The sequence below is a fragment of the Sciurus carolinensis genome, chromosome 2, assembly GCF_902686445.1.
Source record: "Sciurus carolinensis chromosome 2, mSciCar1.2, whole genome shotgun sequence".
NCBI lineage: Eukaryota > Metazoa > Chordata > Mammalia > Rodentia > Sciuridae > Sciurus > Sciurus carolinensis.
Window position 1 is genome coordinate 84931199 of NC_062214.1, and position 22917 is coordinate 84954115.

Genomic DNA, 22917 nt, shown 5'->3' on the forward strand with positions numbered 1-22917 from the left:
CTTTGCTAATTTTCTGGATGCTCTTAAAGGAAGTTAATTAACCTGACATTTGCACTCACCTGCACTCCAATTCATCCATGCACCTTTTGATCTTGAAGTATCATGACCTATCAGGGAGAGAATTATAGCACATAGACATGATGATGGTGGTCTTTCTCCTTTTTTATACATTGGGACACCAAAAATGGATTGAAACTTTGTGTTAAAAACGTAATAAAAAACAAAAACAAAAACAAAAACAAAAACAACGTAATCATTATTCAAAGTGAAGTTCAAATCCCATCTTTCAGGAAAAAGAAAAAATAAAAAAACAAATGAAAAACCCCTTTGATCCATCTAGGCTAAAGTGTTGAGTTTCTTTTCTAAATTCTGGATATCTATACCACTGGTCTGAATAATGCTTTTGGAATATGATAATTTTAACTTCAAAGTATGTGCACAGAACCTGTACAATAATTGTTCATTTAGCATCTATTGTCAAAGTTCACAGTGAAAAAGTGATAGCACAAAATCCTGACTTTCAAGAGACCATTTTGCTGATCACAATAGATGTATTTAAAAATGTATATGCCCCTTCTGAGATATGTCTGAGTTATCTTACAATATTGAGACTTTGAGATACCTAGTAAACTCCAAAGTTTACAAGAGGTTCAAGGTCCAAAAGTTGGGAACCACTGACCTATTGCATTTATTTATCATGAATCAGATGTCTGGGGACCTTTCATGTGTTGTCAAGTAACTCTATAGGTTGCACTGTCTCCCTCAATTGTATCAAATCTTTCCTAAGTACAGAAACACCACTAACATGCTTTGGATATCTGTAATGTCAATGGACCAATCAATTAAGGGCCATTAGTTGAGTACTACCCACAGGTAGGACATGAGTTAGACCCTGTGGGGATACAAAGTGTAAGGTACAGTTCCTATGGTCTGGTTATAGAGATATGGCAAATGCTTCTAAGAAATAAAGTAAATTAATGAAGTTCAATGAAATTTAATGGTTAAGGATTCTACCGCAGTAGCGTGGAGGAGGCCGCCAATTCCGTTTCAAAGCATCTCTGAGCCTGCGGAGTAGACAGCATGAGCAAAGCTCACCCTCCCGAGCTGAAAAAAGTCCCAGATGTGAAACATCTATAAAAATTTAAATATAAGCTGGGTGCCATGCTGCAGTGCCTGTAATCTCAGTGGCTTGGGAGACTGAGACAGGAGGATCAAGAGTTCAAAACCAACCTCAGCAAAAGCAAGGCACTAAGCAACTCAATTTATGGACAAGAAGTTATCATTGAAATTAAATGGTGGCAGACATGTCCAAGGAATATTGCGGGGATTTGACCCCTTTATGACTCTTGTGATAGACGAAAGTGTGGAGATGGCAACTAGTGGGCAACAGAACAATATTGGAATGGTGGTAATACGAGGAAATAGTATCATCATGTTAGAAGCCTTGGAACGAGTATAAATAATGACTATTCAGCACAGAAATCCATGTCCCATTTCCAGAGGGCCTGTTTGACTATGACATAAAAATCAGGTCATGTACATTTTCATATTAAACTTTTTGTTAAATAAACTTTTTAATAACAAAAAAAAATTAATGGTTAAACTCTACAATAGAAGAGAGATTATGGAATTTATTCCATAATGACTTGAAAAAACAGTAAATGCAATGAGAAGAGAAAAGAAGCTGGAGTGCTCCTGTAGACAAGTATTAATCCCTCTGAAGAACCCCATTGCCTCCCAATAGATCTCACTGCTTAAAGATTCTACCACCTCAACCCCACCACATCGAGGCCCAAGCTTCTAGTATGTGAATCTTTGAAGAACAAACCACATACAAACCAGAGCAGAGGAGAAATATGATCAAGAGTGAAGTTAATCTTTAACTAAATATTATCAAAAACCAGGTAAGTGACAGAGAAAATGTGATAAGAGTTTATAGGAAGGACAAAGATCCAAAGGCTAAAATGGTCAAGACATTCACGTGATGGCCATAAGGCTTGAAAAGAATGTTGAGCACTGGACTGAAGTTGTCCAAGAATTGAGAAGAGAGCAGGCCAAGATGTGGCTACAGGGTGAGAAACACAGACCTAGTGGTCCCTGGGCCCCAAATTTGGTAGCCTTAAATATAAACTGAACTGGTCAGTTGACAATGGCTGTGTAATGCCCAGAGGACAGATGTCAGGGAGATTAGTATGCATGACCTATAAGAACCACTGTGTCCCGTAGGCCTCCTTGAAGAAAACATAATTATACAGACCTTCTCCACCATTTGGATAAGCCTGTGGTTCTCCTATCAGTGGGTTGAGCATTTGCTAGGATAGAGGATTTGCTGCTGTAGTATTCAACTTCTGCTCTGCACATTGTTTAATTGAAATATTAAAATACCCAGAAAGAAGAGCAATTAGATATCCCAAATAATTGCACTCAAGTCTGCAAACACAGGCTTGTTGCTCAGGGTGCCTTAGGTTTATTTGCTTTCTCACAAATGAAGATTGGAGAGAGGTGTGGCTCAGGAGGACTCTCAATGTGTGGTGAAGCCTTGCTGCGTGAGGGTGACAGAAGAAAAGTGGCTGTTGACTTCTGTCAATATCACTTGCACTTAATATTTACTGACATTTGACCTCTGTGTCCCTGGAGTTTGTTGATCTTCCTCCTTCCTCTTTGCTGGCCTGTGTTTCTCCACCCATTCTCGCAAAGCTGCCATTTCTGAGGCTCCATCCTAGGCTTCATATCTCTCTGCACACTTCCTGAGCTTTCCTCGCCATTCCTATGGCTCGAATTACCATTATACACACTGACAACATTCAACTTTTTATCTTCAGCTCTAGACCTTCCTGTCCTCCTGGCTGGATGTGGATACATTGCAAATAGCTCTAGCTGAACCTAGAGGGAACCCAACCTTTCTTACCCCATAAACTGGTTTCTGTGCTAGTGTGCTCTCTTTGTAAAAAGAAAGGCAAAAAAAAAAAAAAAAAAAAGCAACCCTGTTGCTGTGAGGGTGGGAGAGGAGAAGGAGAAGGAGTTGGGCGAACTGCTCAGAGGCAGAGTATTTGCCTGGCATGTGCAAGGTCTGGTCTTCCAGCCCCAGTACTACAACAAAATAAACAAAATAAAATACAGTGAAAAGAAAAATAAATAAAATGCAACATTATTCACTCAGGTAATCAAGTTAAAAAGTATGAGATCTTCCTTAACTTTCTACTTCACCACATCTAAATCAGCCATCAAAGTCCATTGATTATAGCTTCAAAATCTCTGACATCCACCTCTTCGTTTGCATCTCCACTCTAGTTCCTGCACCGTAACCTCTAAATCTGGATGACTATGGCCTTTAAACTGAATTTTAGCCATAAAAATATTTTACCAATTAAAAAACGCTCTTAAGAAGAATCATCCATGGAAAGACATGAAGGAAACTAAAATACATATTACTAAGTAGAAGAAACAAATCAGAAAAGGCTATGTACTATAGGATTCCACACTCTGGAGAAGAAAACACTAGGGAAGCTAGAAAAAGGTCAGCAGTTGCCAGGGGCAGAGGTATAGACAGTGAGGAGAAATGAATAGGCAGAGCACAGAGGATTTTCAGGGTGGTGAAACTACTCTGCCTGATACTACAGTGAGGACTGTGTGCCATTATATATATTTAACCCACAGAATGCATACCACCCAGAGTGAGCCCTGGTGTCAACTATGCCCGTGGGTGATTACGATGTGTCAATGTAGGTTCATCAATTGTAATACATGTACCCCTCTGGTGGGGATGTCGAGAGTGGGAGAGGCTAGATATGTGTGGGATCAGAGAGTACTTAGGAAAGCTCTGCACTTCCTCTCAGTTTTGCAGTGAAACTAAACAGCTAAAAAGTAAATAAATAAAGAAAGAGAAGGAGGAGGAAGAGGAAGAGGAGGAAAGGGAAGAGGAGAAATTATACTAAACCTAGTTTGAGAGTTACTCTCTGGATTGGTTTTAGTTTGCTCCTGCCAAGGGTGTTAAAATGACTTCAAAACAATTTTTAACACAATGTCTTGCCTTAAGGTGTATAGTCCATGATTTAATGTCTTTTCAAACCCTCAAATAATGTGAGACTAGGCATAGGTTAAAATCCCTCAGTGGGGACAGCCTTTTCCCCACCCGAAGACCTGATACACTTCCCCAGCGGTGTCTTTGCTGGTGGGTGATATTTTCCAGGGCACTCTGTCACTAAAGACTCAGTTTTGTGGTGGCGTCACAGTTCCAGCTCCCTTACCTGCCTCCTGTGGTCCAAAGTGATGTCTCCTATCCTCAGTCTCCTACTGGGGTGCTGCAGCTATTGCACTGTCAGCTCTGGGCTTTATTTTCTTCTTCATTTATGATCCTTGGGAATTGCTCTTATTTCTTATAAACTATCTTATACATTAACAATAATTATTATTTTCAACATCTCTATCTGCTTATACCTGGATGATTTTCAGATCATTTCATTTTTGTCCTTATTGCTGGAAATGGAAGACTGTGAGAGTTTTGAGAAGAGACATGGTTATTTCATCTCAACAATGGAAACATTTCCAAATGTTCATTTTCAGCATGCTCTCCTCAGCATAAATACCTTCTGGGATAAATGCATTTCTCATTCACTCTTAAAATATCACATTTGTCTTGGAAGGATGTATTCAGATATTTTGTGTTTCTCAAAGGTATTTGCTAGATTCTACTTACTATTATTTGTCATCATATAAAAGGCTAGAAAAATGAGAAAATTTTGTAAAATAAAGTGTAACCTCATAGTTCAGTTGGATTTTAAAGATTTTCATGGATGTGCTTCCTCTTGGTACAAAGTATTATAAAGAGTCTAATACTTAAAAGTCTTGTGTTCATAAAAGTAGCTGCTTTATTGATATCCTGAAGCACATAAATTACAGTATGAGGCAATACCCTGAGACCAAACGGGAAGCCGGAGCACCTCCGCAAACCCTCTGCTCTGAGAGTCCACTGTCCTTTAGCTTCAACTCTCACAGAGCATGATGTGGGGCTCTGACAACAGAATACAAGAGAGGTCACCAGTATTGGTCCACATGTTAAGTGTTAGAAAAGCTTAATTTTTATCTTTTTAAGGAAAAAATTAGGTAGAAAGAAAAAGTTTGATATTCTCTTCTTTCTCAAAAGATTGTCTTGTCCTCACCCTACATTGTAGACAACAGTTTTATAGAAGGGGTCATGGTTTGAACTGTGACCCCTGCAAGGTATGTTCGCATTCTAACCCCTGGAACATGTGATGTGCCCTGGTTTGGAAATACGGTCATTGCAGATGTAATTAGTTAAGATGAAGTCACAGTGGAGTCAGGTGGACTGTTAGCCCAATGAGACGGTGTCCTAATAAGGAGAGAAGACATGGTTGAAAAAAAAAAAAAAAAAACATGTAGAGACACACAGGGAGAAGATGACCATATGAGGAGGGAGGTGGAGACAGGAGCTACACATCTGCTCGGCAAGAACACCGAGAGCCTCTGACAAGAGGCAAGGAAGGATCCTCTTCTACAGCAATCAGGAGAGCGTGGCTCTGCCAACACCTTGATTTTAGATTCCCAGCCTCCAGCACTGTGAGACAGTACATTTCCACTGTTGTAAGCCACACAGTTTATGGTGTGCAGCCCTAGCAAGCCGATCCAGAGAAGGACTGAGAAAGTTCAGAGAGGTAGCAGGAAGACCAGTATGTGGACCACAAACCCAGACAGGTAAATTCTCAGGAAAGAGGGTGTAGGCAATGGTTTTGAAAGCTTCCCTGGAAGTAGGAGGATGTGAACAAGGGCACTGGAATGTGCAATCACTCTGTGGGGTGGGAGCTGATGGAGGAAACACTGCTTCAGGAGGGGCGGAAGTGCTTAGGGAAGTGATCAAGGTGCTCCTGGAAGGTTGGGTGGAGACAGCTGTGGAGAGTCCTCAATGTCCTTTCCTTCTGCTGCCTTGGGCTTCCCTTCTCTGGCATTTGCATTTCTTCTGCTGCCTTCTAGTTTTGTGACATATCTGGTCTTCCAGGTGATCCACCTACACTATAGCCCCTTCCATCTGCTTTCCCGCACCCAGGACAGTCAGACTCTTTCTGCCTCAGGGGTCTGAAACCCTCCCACACTCAACTCACCACTTTAGGAGCCTATTTGAGACTGCTGGCCTCCAGAACGGTGGGACAATACATTTCCACTGTTGTAAGCCACACAGTGTGTGGTGTTCAGCCCTAGGAAACCAGTACAGAAGAGATCCAGAGAAGGACCAAGAAAATTAGAGAAGTTCCACGAGGACCAGGGGGTTTGATAAACTGTTGCATCTCTACTTCATGGCACTCATTGCAAAGATCGAGATTGTTAAATAAAAAGTAAAGTAGGAATTTTTTTATTCAGGATGCTTTCATTTTATATAAAGAATGTGTACACTCAGCATATTCCTGTTAGATTAGGCACCTCCCCACAAACAAACAAATCAACTCGTGGAGAATGTTGCCTCTGGAGGGAAATGGGGTGTTTGGAACAGGAGAGAAGGCCAACGTGCTTTTTAATATATTTGCATTTGTACATAAAACTTTTTTGCACCATATATATTATATATGAACATAATTTTTATAAGTAAACATCTTTCCTTCTAGTGGGAATGCCATTATGGCTTAATACACCAGATGGCATGAGCTCAGGGGGTCTGGAGGGAAGGGATATGCTCAAGGTAGAACCAGATATTGAAAAAAAGACTAGGAAGATACAGTGACCCTGCTCATGAAGAGGAAGCCCCTTTCCCTTGAAGGGGTCAGATATTATCTGCTGAGCCCAAAAAAGAGATTTCTGCTGTAGCAGCTCACATGAAAGAACAGGTTTACTCACTTATTTTTTTCACTCGGCCATTTAATAAATCCTTATTGTGTACCTGCTTCATGCCCTGTGCTGCATGCTGGGAAAACAGTGAAGAACAAAAGCGCAACAGTTTCTGCTCTCAGAGAGATATAGTTTTTTAAGGAATTTAGGCCTTGGAAGGCAGTCAGATTGATGCCATAGGAAAAACATATAGGGTTGGTATGCCAAACATTTTTTTCTAGCTTATCACATTCTATCACTGAATGTGATAAGCAGGATTGATGACCCTCGAAGATGTCCACATATTAATCCCAAGGACCTGCAAATATATTACCTTCTATGACAAAAGGGCATTTATATATGTGATTGAATTAAAAACCTTGAGATGGAGAGGTGATCCTGCATAATCTGGGTGGGTCCAGTATAATTACATGCCTCCTTAAAATCTGAGACTCTTTCCCAGCCAAGTTCAGAGTCAGAGGAAGATGTGCTGAGAGAAAATGGTCAGAGATGCAATGATGCTGGTTTTGAAGATGGACGAAAGAACCTAGAACCAAGGAATGCGGGAAACCTCTAGAAACTAGAAAAGAGCACCTTGCCACACTTTTATTCCAGTGAGACCTGTGTTAGATATCCAACTTACAGAGCTGTGTTGTTTAAGCTACAAAATCGGTGTTAATTTGTTATAGCTATGATAGGAAATGAATACTTTGGGCTAGTATATAAAGTTGAATAAAACAAAGTCTCTATCCTGGAGAGTTTATCTATTATCAGAATTTCTTGATGTAGAAACATGTAAACAATATAATCAAAGTGCTAAAATTGGGATGTGTGCACAGAGTAAGTATGTAAAATTTATTTGAAGACCTTCTGTTGTTATCTCCCCTCTTGGAAAAGCTTTCCAACCACTACCCTCCATTTCCTCATTCCCCTTTATAGAACTCCTTGAAGGAATTGCCTATTATTGTAGTCTTCAATTCATCTCCATTTCTTCTGAAAGCCAAACTTAGTTGGGCTTCTGTACCCACTACCCCAATAATGTCACTTGCCTGTAGTCAGGATGGCCAATGACCTCCATGATGCCAAAGGCAAAGGTAATTTTCAGTCCTCACCATACTGATGGCAGCACTGGTGCAGCTGACCATGTCCTCTTTCTTGTGTACTTTCTTCACTTGGTTCCCAGGATCCCAGGCTCTTGGTTTTCCTCCTTCTTCCCTGGATGCATCATCTCCATTTCCTTTGTAGGTTATCTATCTTCTCCCAACTTGTTAATATTGGAGCGGCTCAGTCCTCAGGTTCTGTTCTTTATATTTCCTCCTTTGATAACCTCAGGCTATCTCATGCCAACTATATGCTAATGACACCCAAACTTATCTCACCGTGTCAGATCTTGCTTTTAGTTTCCAGATTAATTTATCTAAACTGCTACTTGGATATGTAGTAGACATCTCATACTAAACATGTCCAAAACTGAACCTTCAGATCATCCCAATTGCCTCCCTACAACCTACTCCACCCACAGTCTTCTCCATCTCAGTTGATGACAATTTTATCCTCCCCACCTCTCAGATTCACAACTGACTCTGTCTCACACACACATTTCACATCAATCCATCAGGAATCCCTAGTCTTTCAATCTTCAAGGTTTATCCAGAATCTAACCACTTCTCCACTGCTACTACCCCAGGCATTACCACTGCCTCTTGCCCAGACTTACTGTAAAATATGGTTCCTCCGAGAAAAGTCCTGAGTTCATAAAATAGCCTACTAGGTGATTCACGATGGATACCCCAGCCCCACCTTACATTTCTCAGGTCATCCTCCCTATTTCTTGCCTTTCCTCATTCTGTTCCAGCTACAATGACACCTGTTGCTTCCTGATGTGCTACATGGGGTCTATTTATGTAGTATGTCAAAAGGAGATATTTTTGTCAGTCCTGTGGAAAAACTTAGGGAACTCAAGTGGCAAGGGTGGAGGAAAGAAGAATAGGCCAAGGTAGGACTTAACAAAAAGGGGACATTTGAAGATGAGGAAATTAGTCACATGGAATATGGAGGAGAGGGATGAGCAATATTCTCACTCCTTTGGAGACAATGATGAACCTCAAAGATTCTGAAGTATGTCTGGCACTTCATAGGTGCTTAGTAAATATTTAATGAGCAAATAAATATTTTTTTTTCAGTCACAACTCTCATTTTGTTTACTTCTCATGTTTTGAAGGATGTTATTTGCTACTTCACTTGTTTTTTGAGATATTATCTAGAATCTCAATTTGGGGTACCATTGACCTAGATTTTTACTTTGAGTGACAAAAATACTGCAGTGTTCCTATAACACCAAGAACACTGACTTTAAAAAACAAAAATCCAGGAAACAGGTCTGAAAGAAAACTTGATTCTACCCTGGAGGCTTGTTTCAACCCTGGAATCTAAACCATACCTGTTCTGACATGAATCACAAATGAAACTGGAAAGATATAATTCTGAGAGTTCACATAACAATCACCCATGACTCTATGAATGCACCACTTTGGTATTACCATTCCTAAACTTGAAACTAGAAGGTCAATGAATCCATTGTTGAAGATGGCAGAAAGCTAAATCTCTATGCATGAATTCTTTGTATACAGGAAGTTCAGTCCCTTACATGATCCAATAAATTCACATCAGCTTCTCAGGCACTTACTTGGGGAAGCTATATAACTACTGTTTGAGACCATAGACCTAGAATCACACAAACACATTGAAACACAGGAAGTGACCACTCTGAGACTCTCCGTATAGAACATTAGTTTGTTGTAATATCTGATTATATCTTATGCAATCTTTTCAATGCTTTGGAAAAAATGAGAAAGTACAAACAAAACACAAGGACTGAAATAAGATTGACAATCACACTTTTTCCTCACTCTACTAACCATACATGAGAATCAGCATAGTTCATGCCTGGGTTCCCTTTTATTTCATTCACTTATTTCATGGGAAGAGAGGAGGGGGCTATAATCTCAGACCAGCTAAGTTCCACCACCCCAAAGTTATCCTTGCTAGACTTACTTTAGGACACAGGAGAGCTGGGGGTGTCAGGATTCACCTGAGTTCTTCCACAGGTGTGCTGGAGATTATTCACAAGAGCTAAGTTCTAAATTTTCAAGAATTTTGGTGACCTGTTTGATGTCACATTGATAGCTTCAACTCTATGGTGGAAATATTTGCACCATGGAAACTGGCAATTACTGGCAAATCATGTGCCACCCGCTGCCCCACCACCAGCTGCAAAAAGCCAGCTGTTAAACAATTTACCACTGGTTTTGTGAAGAGGGCTTTCTAAAAGTTCATTTTTCAACTAGACTTTCTTTCTTCTCTTTTTCTTTTCTTTTCTTTTCTTTTTTTTTTTTTTTTTTTGTACTAGGATTTGAATCAACTTACCACTGAGCTACATCCCCAGCCTTTTTTATTTTTTATTTTGAGATAGGTTCTTGCTAAATTGCTTAGGGCCTCACTAAGTTGTTGAAGCTGCCCTTGAACTTGTGATCCTCCTGCCTTAGTCTCCTAAATGGCTGAAATTATAGGTGTGTGCCACTGTGCCTGGCCTCAACTAGAGTTTCTGTCAGTATTTTAACTTTCTATTGCAGATAATTTATGTGTATAAATCATTATATTTATGTTTTGGTTTTATAGTTTTTTTCCTACATTAAAAAACTGTTTACAAGCATGAATACCTTCCTAGGTTATGGTTTTACACCTATTTACACAACTCCATTTGTAACTACATGGCCTGATTGATAATTGCTAACTCTCTGTCCTTCTCATCTCATCGACTACTTCACGATCTCTAATATTGATATAATTTAGCTGTGTAAACTTCAGCTTCATCATTTATAAAACTGTGATAATAATGGTGTAAACTGCTTAGTTGGTGGAAGCATTAAAGAACAACATATGTCAAGAACCTATCACAGAGCTTGGCACATGGAGTATTTCAATAAATTTTGGTTATAATGTAGTAATAGTAGCATACAGGGTAAACATTCACAAAAGGATAAAATATGGTGATTTGGTGAACAAATATTTTGACCAGTCCCTCTATGACTTTGGAATATAAATTTTGGAACTATTTGCTATTTGGTGGCTTAGATATTTGGGGTTCCCTATTCAAGTTGATATGGTTTGCTGAAAGAAAAATGTCAGTTAAGAAACTATCATCATTTTCTCACAATAACATTGGATAGTCCTTTTATCAGGCATATCAAATTGATATTTGGGGGTTGTAGGACTAAAAAACAGGGGTTGTTTTATATTTTCTCATCTGTCTTCAAACTTCCAAAGGCACCATTTTCTCACTTGCCATCCTCCTTTTTAATGGAAGATCATGGTTCAGAGAAAATACAAGCAATCCAGGTGGGACCTCCTTCTTTTCCTTCCTCTAAATGTACCAACCAACGTTTATCTGTGCCTGTATATATATATTTTTTGCCTTAATCCTCTTACCATAGATGATGTGTCCAAGGTCCTACCTGGAAGATCATGTCCCTTCTTATCTTCTCAAGGCCCTTCCTTCTCTACTGGATCATCCTCTCTGATCCCTGCAAAACAGTTCTAGCACCCACCTTAAGGTGAAAAGCTTTCCCCCTGATGTCTCACCACTCTCAACTGCCATCTCCTTTCTCTGTTCCCTTCCCAGCACTTAGTCAGTCTTCACCCTTCCACATTCTATTTTTTCCTTCAAATCTACTTTAGTCAGCTTTCTCCCCCCCGACACTGGTGGAAACTGTTTTATCAAGGCTACAGGTAACATCCATGATGGGAAATGTAGTCATCACTTATCTGTCTTTTGTTTCTCCATTCTTCGGTGGCATTGGGAACCCTGACCTTTGAAAAACCATCCTCCTTTGGCTGCTATCACCACATTCCCTGGATTTCTGCCTACTCTCTGGCCATTCCTTCTCAGACTCCTTTGCTGATGCCTTCTCTCTACTCGATTTCTGAATGTTGCAGTGCTTACATCTTGGCCCTTGGTCTTCTTCTTCCATAATGTATCTTATCTGTCTCCATGATTACCTCTGATTCCCAAATCTGTGTCTCCAGACCCACCCTCTAATGATTTTCAGTCTTGTGATTTAGAGTTCCTACTTATATCCTTACTTGGATATTCAACTGGCAGCCCAAACAAAATGACCAAACAGAACTCTTAACTTTTTCTTCAGAATTTATTTCCTGCAAGCATCCTAACTCAAAAAATGGCACCATCTACTTGCTTGCTTAATGTCTCACTTCCCCTCTCCAATCTAATCAGCAAGTTGACTCTATTCTTACATGGTATCTCAACCCTGTTCAAGCCCTCCTGCTTTCTGTCTTGGTTATTTATTATCAATTCTCTCTAGGACCAGAAGGGTCTTTTTGATATATAAATGACATCAGATCATCCCCATTTAATTAGTTTCCTGAGATCACAATTAAAAATCCTTACTTTGGCCCAGCAGGCCCTCTTTGTGCTGGCCCAATCCTGCTTCTCCAACCTCATCTTGTTCATGTTCTTCTATGTGCTCCAGGCCCATAAACCTTCAGTACATTCCTGCAACACGTGAAGCTGAACCTCCCCTTAAGCCTTTTATTTGAAGTAAGTCTCCACATCTATGCTTCCTGTCATTCGGGTCTTAGTTCAAATCATTTATCCAGAAAGATCTTCCTTCACCACACAAGGAAGTTTAGTTGCTTACTTTGTGTCCTCCTTACTGGCACTTTTGCTTCATAAGAGCAAGCCCTTTGTCTATCCTGGTTCCTGCTGTTTCCCTAGCACTGTCTTACATGTCACCAGTGACTAACCAATAATTGCTGTAGGAATGAGTGAACAGTCTGGATACTCAACAAAGACATTTCTTGAAGGTGAGGAGATTGTCTATGACCATGCTCACGCTCCTCCTATATGTAAAGTCACACCCACATGGGAAGTTTATTTCAGAATGACACATCAGGAGAACTTTACTATACTGAGAACCTGCCGTGCCGCCTGCTTCTAATGTTAAAGCTGTCGCTGATGGTTTCCATTTTTGTTCATTAGGAAAGGGAAAACCAAATTTCAAGTTTAAGGACAGCAGGCATAGTCTCCCCAACAGTGAATCTGTGTTCTCCCTTCTTCAGGATTATTTCCTACTTTTGTTTTCAGAACAAATTTCATTACCAGAAATTTCTGGTAATGAAGTTTGTTACAAGTCACCTCAATTTCTTTTTGGAGAGAGGTGTGGTTTAAAGGTGAAGAAGTGATGGGGAAATTATTAATGGATATGATGTTATAGTTAGGAGAAAGAAGTTTTGGTGTTCAGGCTGGGGATGTAGCTCAGTGGTAGAGTGCTTGCCTATCATTCATGAGGTCCTGAGTTCAATCCCCAGCACCACAAAAAAGAAAATAAAAAAAAATAAAAAAGAGAACAAGAAAGGTTTAAAAAAAAAAAAGTAGTTCTGGTGTTCTATTGCACAGTAGGGCAATAATAATAATAATGTATTTCATATATATATTAAGTATATATATGTACTTAAATCTAGAAGAAAGGATTTTGAATGCTTTTTACCATAATGATAAATATTTGAGGAGATGGATAAGTTTACCCAGATTTGACTCTTATGCAGTGTATTTATGTACAGAAACATCACATGGTATTCTATAAGTATGTGCAATTTTTATGTACCAGTTAAAATTCTTTTAAAAAGAAGTGTGATTTGAAGAAAACCATTGCAAGGGTTAACACTGAGGCAGAGACTGGACAGCTGCCTGTTGAGGATGTTGACAGGGAGCAATGTGGTGTGGGATGGAAGTTTTATGATGGAAGAGTTTATGTGGCAGTTTGAGCAGTCCTCATTGTTGTTAGGAGATTTGCTGTGATTCATGTCTGGGGATTCCCCAAGGTTACTCTACTTAGTGCTTGACTTACCCACTAAGAACCCAACCCACTGGGTGTGAGGGATTGTAGGATTATTTGCATTTGTTGACTTGATGAGTGTCACTTCAGAGTCATGAGCCAAAAGGTCAATGGATCTTAACAGTTTATTATTCTCTCAGTGCTCCATGTCTCAGAAGTGGAAGAAATATTCCTTTTAGAGTAGCCTTCAAATGCTACGCCTTGATCTTAAGTAAATGAATGAACTACATACACCCTTCTGAGGTTCAAAGGAAGAGTTCTTAATTGTTGTTTAGGACTAGAGTGGTTTTGAAGTTTATGGGCCATAATATATACATGCTTCTCCCCAGCATGACAGAATTAAATTGTAACTCTTTTGAAGTCCACAGTGTGTTGGTATTTTAATTTATTGGTTATTTTATATATTTTGCTTGTGGCAATAGCATTCATAAAACAGCAATTGGAAAAGTATATACTGATCCATTATATTGAGTATTTGTTCATACTTGTATTAGCTAGACATACATGATATAAAGAATATATATACATGATTAATCCATGAGGATATAGCAGTGGACAAATCTCTTGGAATAGAATATACCTTAAAAATAGCCCCGACGGCCTAAAGGCAATGTGGAATAATGCCACTGTATACAAGAATTGTACTTTAAGAAATTTTCCCAGGTAAGCATTACAATTAATTATCATTTAGCAAAAATTATATTTTAATTTTAATACAAATTTAAACATTAGTGTAGTTTTTTTTTATTCCATCAATTTTATTTTAGAAGTGTAAGTAGTTTTGAAGAAGTTGAATTCAGAAAAATTTTTTCATAACCTTTTCTTCAATTTATCTCCCAGGAAGCTAAAGTTTGAGTCTTTTGGTAACCAAATTAAAAAATAATAATCAATCAATGAATTGTATCATTACATAATTCAAGCAACTAATTTTTAAGATTAACTTTTAAAAATACACATTTTATCTGCATTTATATGGGGTCAATTTTCACATAAAAATCAGGACTTCCATAAAGATATATTAATCTGTAAGGATAATTGATGAAAAATTCAAAATGGTACATTAAAATATGTAAAATGTTAACTGTACTCTCATATAATACAAAATATGTAATATATGTAATAAATTTCCTTATATATAACTTTATTACAACATGTCTCTCTAGTATGCCTATGACCTTTCTTTCAGCATAAATCAATATAGTACTTTCAATTTATAACTACAAGTTCACTGTTGAACACCTATCATAAGGCTTAGGTCATTTTCCAAGGGTACTTGAAAGTGAAATTTAGCTTGATTTAGTTTGTCTGCAATATTCTTTTGTCAGAACAGCTAGCAAATACTGGCATTGAGTAATTAATGGTATTGAACCAACCACAAAAATGTACTAGTAATTTAATCATTTGGTCCAGAGTATTTACTGAATACCTTGCCAGAACTTTAAAAGGTCCTTGCTAAGTACAAGCAAGCACAAGCAAAGCTATCATTTAAATTCTACAGAGATAGCCTTTATTTGCCACATTTTCAATTCAAAGGCAAGAAACCTTTCTATTCAACTTATTTTATAGTGCTGAAGTTTTGAAAGTGTTTTGGCTCATTGTTTGCTCATATCCTGGTCCCCTGGCTAAGATAAGAAACGCCAAGGTCTGGGAAAGTTTCCTACGGAATCAGATGGTTTTTTATCCCTGAACCAAATTCCTGGTGTTTATCTAAGCTCCAGACTAAGTAACCTGCTTTAAAAGCAGCAAGAAAGAGCTTCTGAAAGTATACTAATTAAAAAAACCAAAAAAACTAAAAACAAAAACAACAACAACAAAAAACTCAAAAGGAGCTTCTGTCTTGAACCATGGGCATACAATCTTCTCATTAAAGGGAAAGCAATGGTGTATCTGGAGCTTTGTAACCAAGACTTAATAATGAAGATTAATTTTCACCAAGTGAAACTCATTGGGTTTTCTTTATATTAATCAAGGTTATTAGCATCATCTGAGTTATCAGTAAGTATCTCCCAACTGTGTTCTCCTCCCTCTTCTGGCAGATCCCCCAGGTCTAAGGTTATAAAATCAACATCCTGAGCAAATCTAGTTTTGTTTCTGACCGTGACCCTCCCTGCTCTCTGCTCCCCATTTCCACATTGAAACTAAGGGCAGGGTTCATGTATCATAGATGAAAGACAGTCCATAAATGCCAATGAAGACAGAGAGATAGGTAGAAAGTAGCCCAGGTCAAGAGATAACTGGTAAACTCAAGATTACTATAGCTAAATACAAAACAACCCTCAGCAGGAGAATTTAAAAAGTTGTTTCTGTAAGCAGAAAATGACATCCTTGGAAATTTTAGTTGTGAATAACTAGGAAACATAAGGATCTATGCTTGTATGGAGCAGAAGCTATCTCCTCTTCCCACTTTCTTCTTCCCACTCTAGTTTCCAGGATGCAGTCACTGGACAGTTTACTAGAAGTGCAGATGGTTTTAAAGTTAGTGCCAGAGATGACCTATTTATTTTTTTTTAAACCCTCTTATGCAATGTGTTTTAGTTCTGAATGTGGCATGAAAAGAGTGTGAGAACCGACTCGGGTCTCTAGTTCCTGGGGCTGCATGTGAGCTCTGGGTGGGGGCACACTTCCTCGTGACCCTGCGGCCACACACATCTATCTGCCTTGGCATCTGAACTAAGGAGAGAATGAATGATGTCCTGGGCCCTTCTGTGGAATTATTGACTGACTGCATTGGCCAGATTCCCCAGGAAGTCATTAGACATGGAATTCATAACCGAAGCTTGCTTGAAAGGAGATCCTGTTTGCAAAGGAATTGTATTCTGTGTAAAGTTTAGACTTTGTATGTTCATTCTTTATTCTTCTCCTCCCAGTAATCATCCTTGTCATTAGCATCATCTGAGTTACCAGTGAGAATATCCCAGTTGTGCTTCCTTTCCTATTTTGGTAGGTTACCTTGTATCTTTGGCCTAGCTGATATTAACTCTCAGCTGAATGCAATCAAGGAATGAATGACTACCCAACCTTAGGATCTTCCCTTCAAGTAAATTTATCTTCTGATTTTTTTCCTTCCTTGACTACCACTCATACCTGCAATCCTACTAACAGTTTAGAAAGTAGCTGTCCAATTGCATTTTATATGCTAGCTTTGTCCCCTTATCTAGAACACAAGTTGTTTGGCATCAGGGGTCAAAGGGAGAGAGATGATAAGAATACTAACTGTACACTTTACATAATTTGGCACTTCTTTACTATGTGTATGTATAACCTATTAAAATACTTTTAGAAAGTGCATCACCCTTCCTGTTTGCTTATGCTGTAAAATAAGAAGCAAAACAAAACATTATTTTATACAGATTCAGTATGGTAAGTCCACTTAGGTTTGATAAGTACCCTTTGCTCTGAAAGGAAGATAAAAATGAAAAATAATGATAATAATTAACAAAAAACAAACCAAACCTCTTTGTCTAAATGTTAACAATAGTGACTTTACTTCTTTTGGGGGACTTCCAGATCAAAACTTTTACTGCATATCCAAACTAGTGCTGTTCACTTATTTGCTCTCAAATTTCTAGCCTGGAAAAATCCGTAACAACCACTGGACACAAACACCATGGGGACATCATTCAGACAGTTCATAAAAATAACTTGCCCAACATTTTTGGAACCTGATGCAAGCTATACTTGTGGCTCTGTCTGTTTCCTTTGCTTTATTCAATAACAACTAAAAAGACGCCACCAGGGCTATGATAACTTGGATGCTACGGGAGACACCAGTAAGGCTGCAGTTAACTCAACAGTCAATTACATAGGGGAGACAGTGCTACTAAGGCAATTAACATTTAAGATTCAGTAAGGGGACTTGATGGTAAGGGAGGGATGCTTATCTTAAGTCCAGAATAAAAAGCAGATTATTGGGGTACAAGTATTTGAGCAGCAACATAACCCAAGATCATCTTGCTTGTGTTCATAAAGGAGGGGGGTCTCAATTTTGTGTCACATGAATACCCAGAACAACCAATCATGATTTACTTTAGTGACTAAAAAGTATACATCGGTCCATTCAGAAATATTTATTGAATATTTATAACATGCTAGCATTCTAGGAAATGCAAATATGTCATCTTTTCCCTGATTTTAAGAGATTTGAAGTTCAGTAGTGAGTTCAGATCATATGCATTAGTACCTTTGAGAGATACAGCTGCTTTAACTTGTCAGAGAATGGAGGGAAACATCACTTTCAGTTGCATGATTAGGTAATGATTACATGATCTATTATAGGGAAAGACACTTGGGAGGGACGTATGCTTTATTTTAAAAACAGCATTTTTATTAAAGTATAGCACACACACAAGAGTACAGGCTCTGAATTCTCACGCTGGGCACACTAGCTGTGTAACCAGCATCTAGACAGAATAGCACGGTACTCCAGAAAGACCTCTTGTGCCCTTTTTGCCCCCTTCTATTCACTCTTGAGGAAGCAGGATTTTGTTAGATGAGAGAAAAAATGATTAGAGGTGGATTCATATACGGAATCCATATAAATTATTATTGCATTATTGTACAGTGTCCACGTATAAAGACATAGATATTGAAATTCACTGGAAGCCATGACCCATGTTTGAGAAATGGGTTGATGAGTAATTCACTCAGAGTGCCTACTGGAGAACAGGGTTGGGTCCATGTTGTACAGGCTTAAATGCCATGCAAAGAAGTTAGCTCTTATTCAATTGCTATTGAAGGTTTTTTTTTTTGTTTGTTTGTTTTTGTTTTTTTGCTATTGAAGGTTTTTGAAAAAAGAGAAGTTTGTAAGACTTTTCAATGATGGTTAGTAACTTATTGGTGATGGGAGAGGTGAGACTGGAGGTTGGAATACTGGTTGGGAAGCTTCTATAATGGTAAGACATCAGATAATTTTGGTTCTGCAGTGGCAGTGAGGACAGAGAGTAACTGGCCATTCACAAAATCTAAAGAGCCAGCAAAAACTGGTTGTGAGGAAAAGGGGGAATTAAAGAAAATTTCCTTCCATAGATATAATCAGGAGACAATTTAATAATTTTTCCAGTACTTGTTATTTACTTTAAAAAAGGATGAACAGAGTCTTTGAATGCTAACAGAATTCTGAAAACTTTCTTAAAATATTTGAATAAAACCTTGAGCTGCTCTAAGGAAACTTAAAAGAAAGCAACTGCTCTTTTAGAAAAAAAGAGTCCTTTGTTAGAACTGAGGACAACCTGTTTGTCTTTTCAAATGGTTGCATGCTAGGATAAATATTTTGCTAGGAAAAACTGACTCCAAGGAAGATTTTTGAAACTATCACATTAACAGTGAATTGGGTGTTGCTCATTAGACTATTTCTTCACCTTTTCCTTGAATGATTTTCATTAATCCAAATTTCTCTACTTTCAATTGTAGACTTTTTTTTTTTTTTTGTATTGGGGATTGAATGCTGAGGAGCTTTACCACCTTGCTACATCCCCAGACTTTTTCTTTCTTTTATGTATCTGGAGGCAGGGTCTCACTCAATTGCTGAGGTTGGGTTCAAACTTGCATTTTTCCTGTCCTAGCCGCCCAACTCATTTTTTTTTGGACATCACTTTGGCCAGGTGGGCAATGTTTGTTTACTGAGGGCACCTCTCCCCTCATTCCATCGCTTTCCCTCCAAAGCAGTGGGTTCTTCACTCAACAAATAACACCTAACATGTACTTTGATTTACTATAGCGCCTGTCAAAGTCTGTTAACTGTGTATCCTTCTGCACAATCAACAACTTATTTCGTGGAGGCTGCGTTTCTGGAGTTTCTGATGAGTGTGGCTGTGGAATTTGTGGCACTGGGATTTGTGTCGTAAAACATCAGGCATAAGAGAGGTTGCTCTCGAAAGCAGGTCTATGTACAGGTAACCCTGAGTACTTTCTGGGACGTGACGGAAGGAAGAGAACTTGGGAAAGAGCACGTGGGTGGAAAAAGGAGGGGAGTCGGGGAAGATGAGAGGGGCTCAGCAGGACCCGGAGCTCGTGCTAGACCTTAGGCTCCACTGCCCGAGTGGGCAGGTCCAGAATCATGGAGGCTGGAGCCTTTCCACACCACTGCCTACACACCTCCGCCGCTCGGCCAGCTGCAGTTCCCTAACTTTTCCTCCAGCATGGAGAGGGAGAGGAAGGGTGTTATTAAGTTTAAAAGGGAAGTCCCTCCCCCTTCCCGGATTCCGATTGGCCGGCCCCGACCCCACCCCCGCTGTGCTGTCGGCCGATTGGCTGCGGGAGGGGACCGCCGCAGGCCTGGAGCGGGCGGCCGCCCCAGGTGGCAGGTGGGGCGGGCACGGTCCGCACCGCCCCCGAAGTCTCCTCCTAGTCTAGCTCTCGCAACTCGCAAGCTTGAAGGTTCGCGCGCGGGTCAGGCGCGCCGCGCCCGCCGGGAGCCGGACTGCCAAGAGTTGGCCATGAAGAGCCTCAAGTCCCGCCTGAGGAGGCAGGACGTGCCCGGCCCCGTGTCGTCCGGCGCCACCGCCGCCGCCAGCGCGGTGAGTCCCGCGTTCCGCGAGCGTCCTGGGCTTCCCTGCGCTCGACTCCCGCGAGCCCCGCGCCTCCCTTCCCCCCTGACCCTCATCCAGTTTGGCTCCATGTGGGCAACCCTCCCTCAGGCCCGGAGACCCCGGGGTCCCTACCCGCCGCGGCAGCCGCGCCTTGGCGGGTCCCTGCCGCGCTCCTCGTCGCCGCGTCTGGGAGCTTCTGGAAGAAGCCAGGGTGCTGCGGGGTTGTAGTCCCCTCCAGAATCTGGTGTTTGCGGAGTGCTTCCGCGCGCAGCCCTTCCGTCCCCCGGCGCTGGCCGGACTCCCCGCCCGCAGTCCTCTGCCGGGGTGAGGCGGGCGCTCTGCGTCCCCTGGCCGGGGTTCTCGCGGGCCGGTCCAGGTAGGCAGGCCGCGCTCCCGGCGCCGCCCCGCGCGGACTCTGAACCTGTCTGGGGTCTGTGACTGTGAGCCTGAGTCCTGCGGCGTTGCGTGGACGTCGTGGGTCATCCGCTGGCGCTGTCACTGGGGAAATCTGATTCTGAGCGAGGCCGAGAGAATCGGCGTCGTTGTGAAGACCGATCCTCACTGAGGTGTTGACCCTGGAGATCGTGGAGTCGGGAAGGGGGTGGCCACGTAGATGTCAGCTGTGGAGCAGATCCGTAAGGGACACCCACTCGGCACTGATCTGCAGCCCGGCCTCTGCAGGCTGAGGAGGAGAGGAGTAGTCAGGGCCTCTTTTAGTTGGCAAGTGCACAGGAATCTTGGGAAACAGCCTGACCACAGATGTTGGGATTTAGATAATTTGGCAGGTTAGAAGAATGGCAATATCATCACAATTCTATGTTATTAAAATAAATGCTGTTTAAAAAACCTCGAAGAGTCAAACACCGAGGAAATGTATGCTCATACTGCCCAGTTACCTAGTGGTAGTAATTAAAAAGGACCTTTATAATTTATATAGGTTTTACCAAAGGGTTATATGCTTTTTATGAAAATACGAATTAGAGTTAATTCAGATTTGTGCCTTTGTTACCACCCAGCTATTTCCAGGATTATTTTACTAGGGCATAAGGAAACTGTGGCGGGACTAGAATTTTTAATTGAAATTTCAAAAAATGAAAAGAATGGATTCAGATAATATATTTGGTGGTGTTAATAAAGCTTGAAAATGTGTCATAAGCTTATGAAAAAGAGATTCCTATGATTTACTTAAAAAATAATTGGCAAAAATATATAGCAATATTGGAGGTCATTATAGCCGAGTTAAAGATTAAATGCATATTGTGTTTTCAGCTTTATTGAAAATACTCTGTTCTATATCAATTTAGCTACATTTCCCACAGTTTTGTTTGGTTTGCACTAAGGATTTACATTCCACTTGAAAACTTATGTACATTAATTTTCTCCTGTAGATATGTAAGAGAGAGTATTTGGTTGTTATCGCTGTATTCCGTATGTCGATTTTCACTTGATGCATTTGTAAGTTTAAATCTTTAGCATTCATTATATTGAGCATTCTGTTACTTTGCATAAAGTAATGGAATGAAAATGAAATACATGGTATAAAAAATGAACCTGTTGACTTAGAAAAAGCAAACATCTTCCCAATTTGATAAATATTAGAAAAAGTTTTATATGATTTTTAAGTGATAATGAGTGTGGTAACTAATAAAACCAAACCAAGCATTGATAGAATAGCATATACAGGAGAAATTGATACTTTCTGCTTTTCAGTCTATATGTACACCATAACTCCTGATTTGGTCATATATGTACTTATTTATTGTTATGATTGAGCAGGTCCCTCCTTCCCAACCCACTCCTTGACTTTAAACAGTTTTGAATAGAAAATATAGCACATGGTTTGATATTTGCAAAGAACAAAAATATTTACAACAGAATATCCGCCTTTCATCTCTGTCCTTTAGCCACCTGGCCTCACCCTCCTCAGAGGATGCCATTATTATTAGTCCCCTGTGTGTTCCTTCAGAGAGGGCTTAGTATATACAAACAAATATAAATATAAATATTCTTCCTTCATAGAGATGGTAGCTCACTATACTCGCTGTTCCATATCCTGTGTTGTTTTATGCACAGTGAATTAGGTCCATTCAAATCTTTTTCTAGAATATACAATGCTGTGATGAATAAACTTGTATTTCAGGAGTGTGTGTGTGTGGGTATGTGTATGTGTATCTGTATGATCAATTCCTGAAAGTGGAATTGCTGGGTTACAGGATAGGTATATTTGTTATACCTTAAAGGATGTTGTCAAATATCCTTACATGTACCATGCAACGAATGTATGGGAAAAAAATTTTTTAAAAACTTTTATTAAAAGTCTTTTCAAATTTTTTGATCTTTGCTAGTCTGACAGATAAAATATTGTATCACAGGATACTTTAGATTTATATTTCCCTTATGATTGAATTGGAGCATCTTTTCATATTTTTACAAGCCTTTTACATCTTTGAAAATTTTTAAAAAAATTTTAAAATTCTTTTTAGTTATACATGATAGTAGAATGTATTTTGACATATTATACATACATGGCGTATGTTTAACTTCCCTTTATGTGGTTGTTCATGATGTGGAGTTTCACTGACCATGTATAGGAACACAGGAAAGTTACCTCCGATTCATTCTACAGTCTCCTATTCCCATCTCCCCACCCTTCCCTTCATTCC

At 39.8% G+C, this 22917-nt stretch overlaps 2 protein-coding genes across 2 annotated transcripts in view; both read left to right on the top strand.

The window, feature by feature from the left end:
- The first annotated feature begins 1013 nt into the window (after nucleotides 1-1013).
- On the top strand, nucleotides 1014-1517 carry LOC124977940 (small nuclear ribonucleoprotein G-like). The gene is made up of 2 exons (XM_047541885.1): nucleotides 1014-1113; nucleotides 1262-1517. The coding sequence occupies exons 1-2, from the start codon at nucleotides 1081-1083 to the stop codon at nucleotides 1457-1459; spliced, it is 231 nt and encodes a 76-aa protein (XP_047397841.1). The 5' UTR covers nucleotides 1014-1080; the 3' UTR covers nucleotides 1460-1517.
- An 18496-nt stretch (nucleotides 1518-20013) lies between these two features.
- Uaca (uveal autoantigen with coiled-coil domains and ankyrin repeats) overlaps nucleotides 20014-22917 on the top strand; it is a 99501-nt gene continuing 96597 nt past the window's right edge. Inside the window, exon 1 of the mRNA XM_047540958.1 lies at nucleotides 20014-20242. Coding sequence (XP_047396914.1) covers nucleotides 20162-20242 — 81 coding nt within the window. The 5' untranslated portion in view covers nucleotides 20014-20161. The remainder of the gene's footprint in view (nucleotides 20243-22917) is intronic.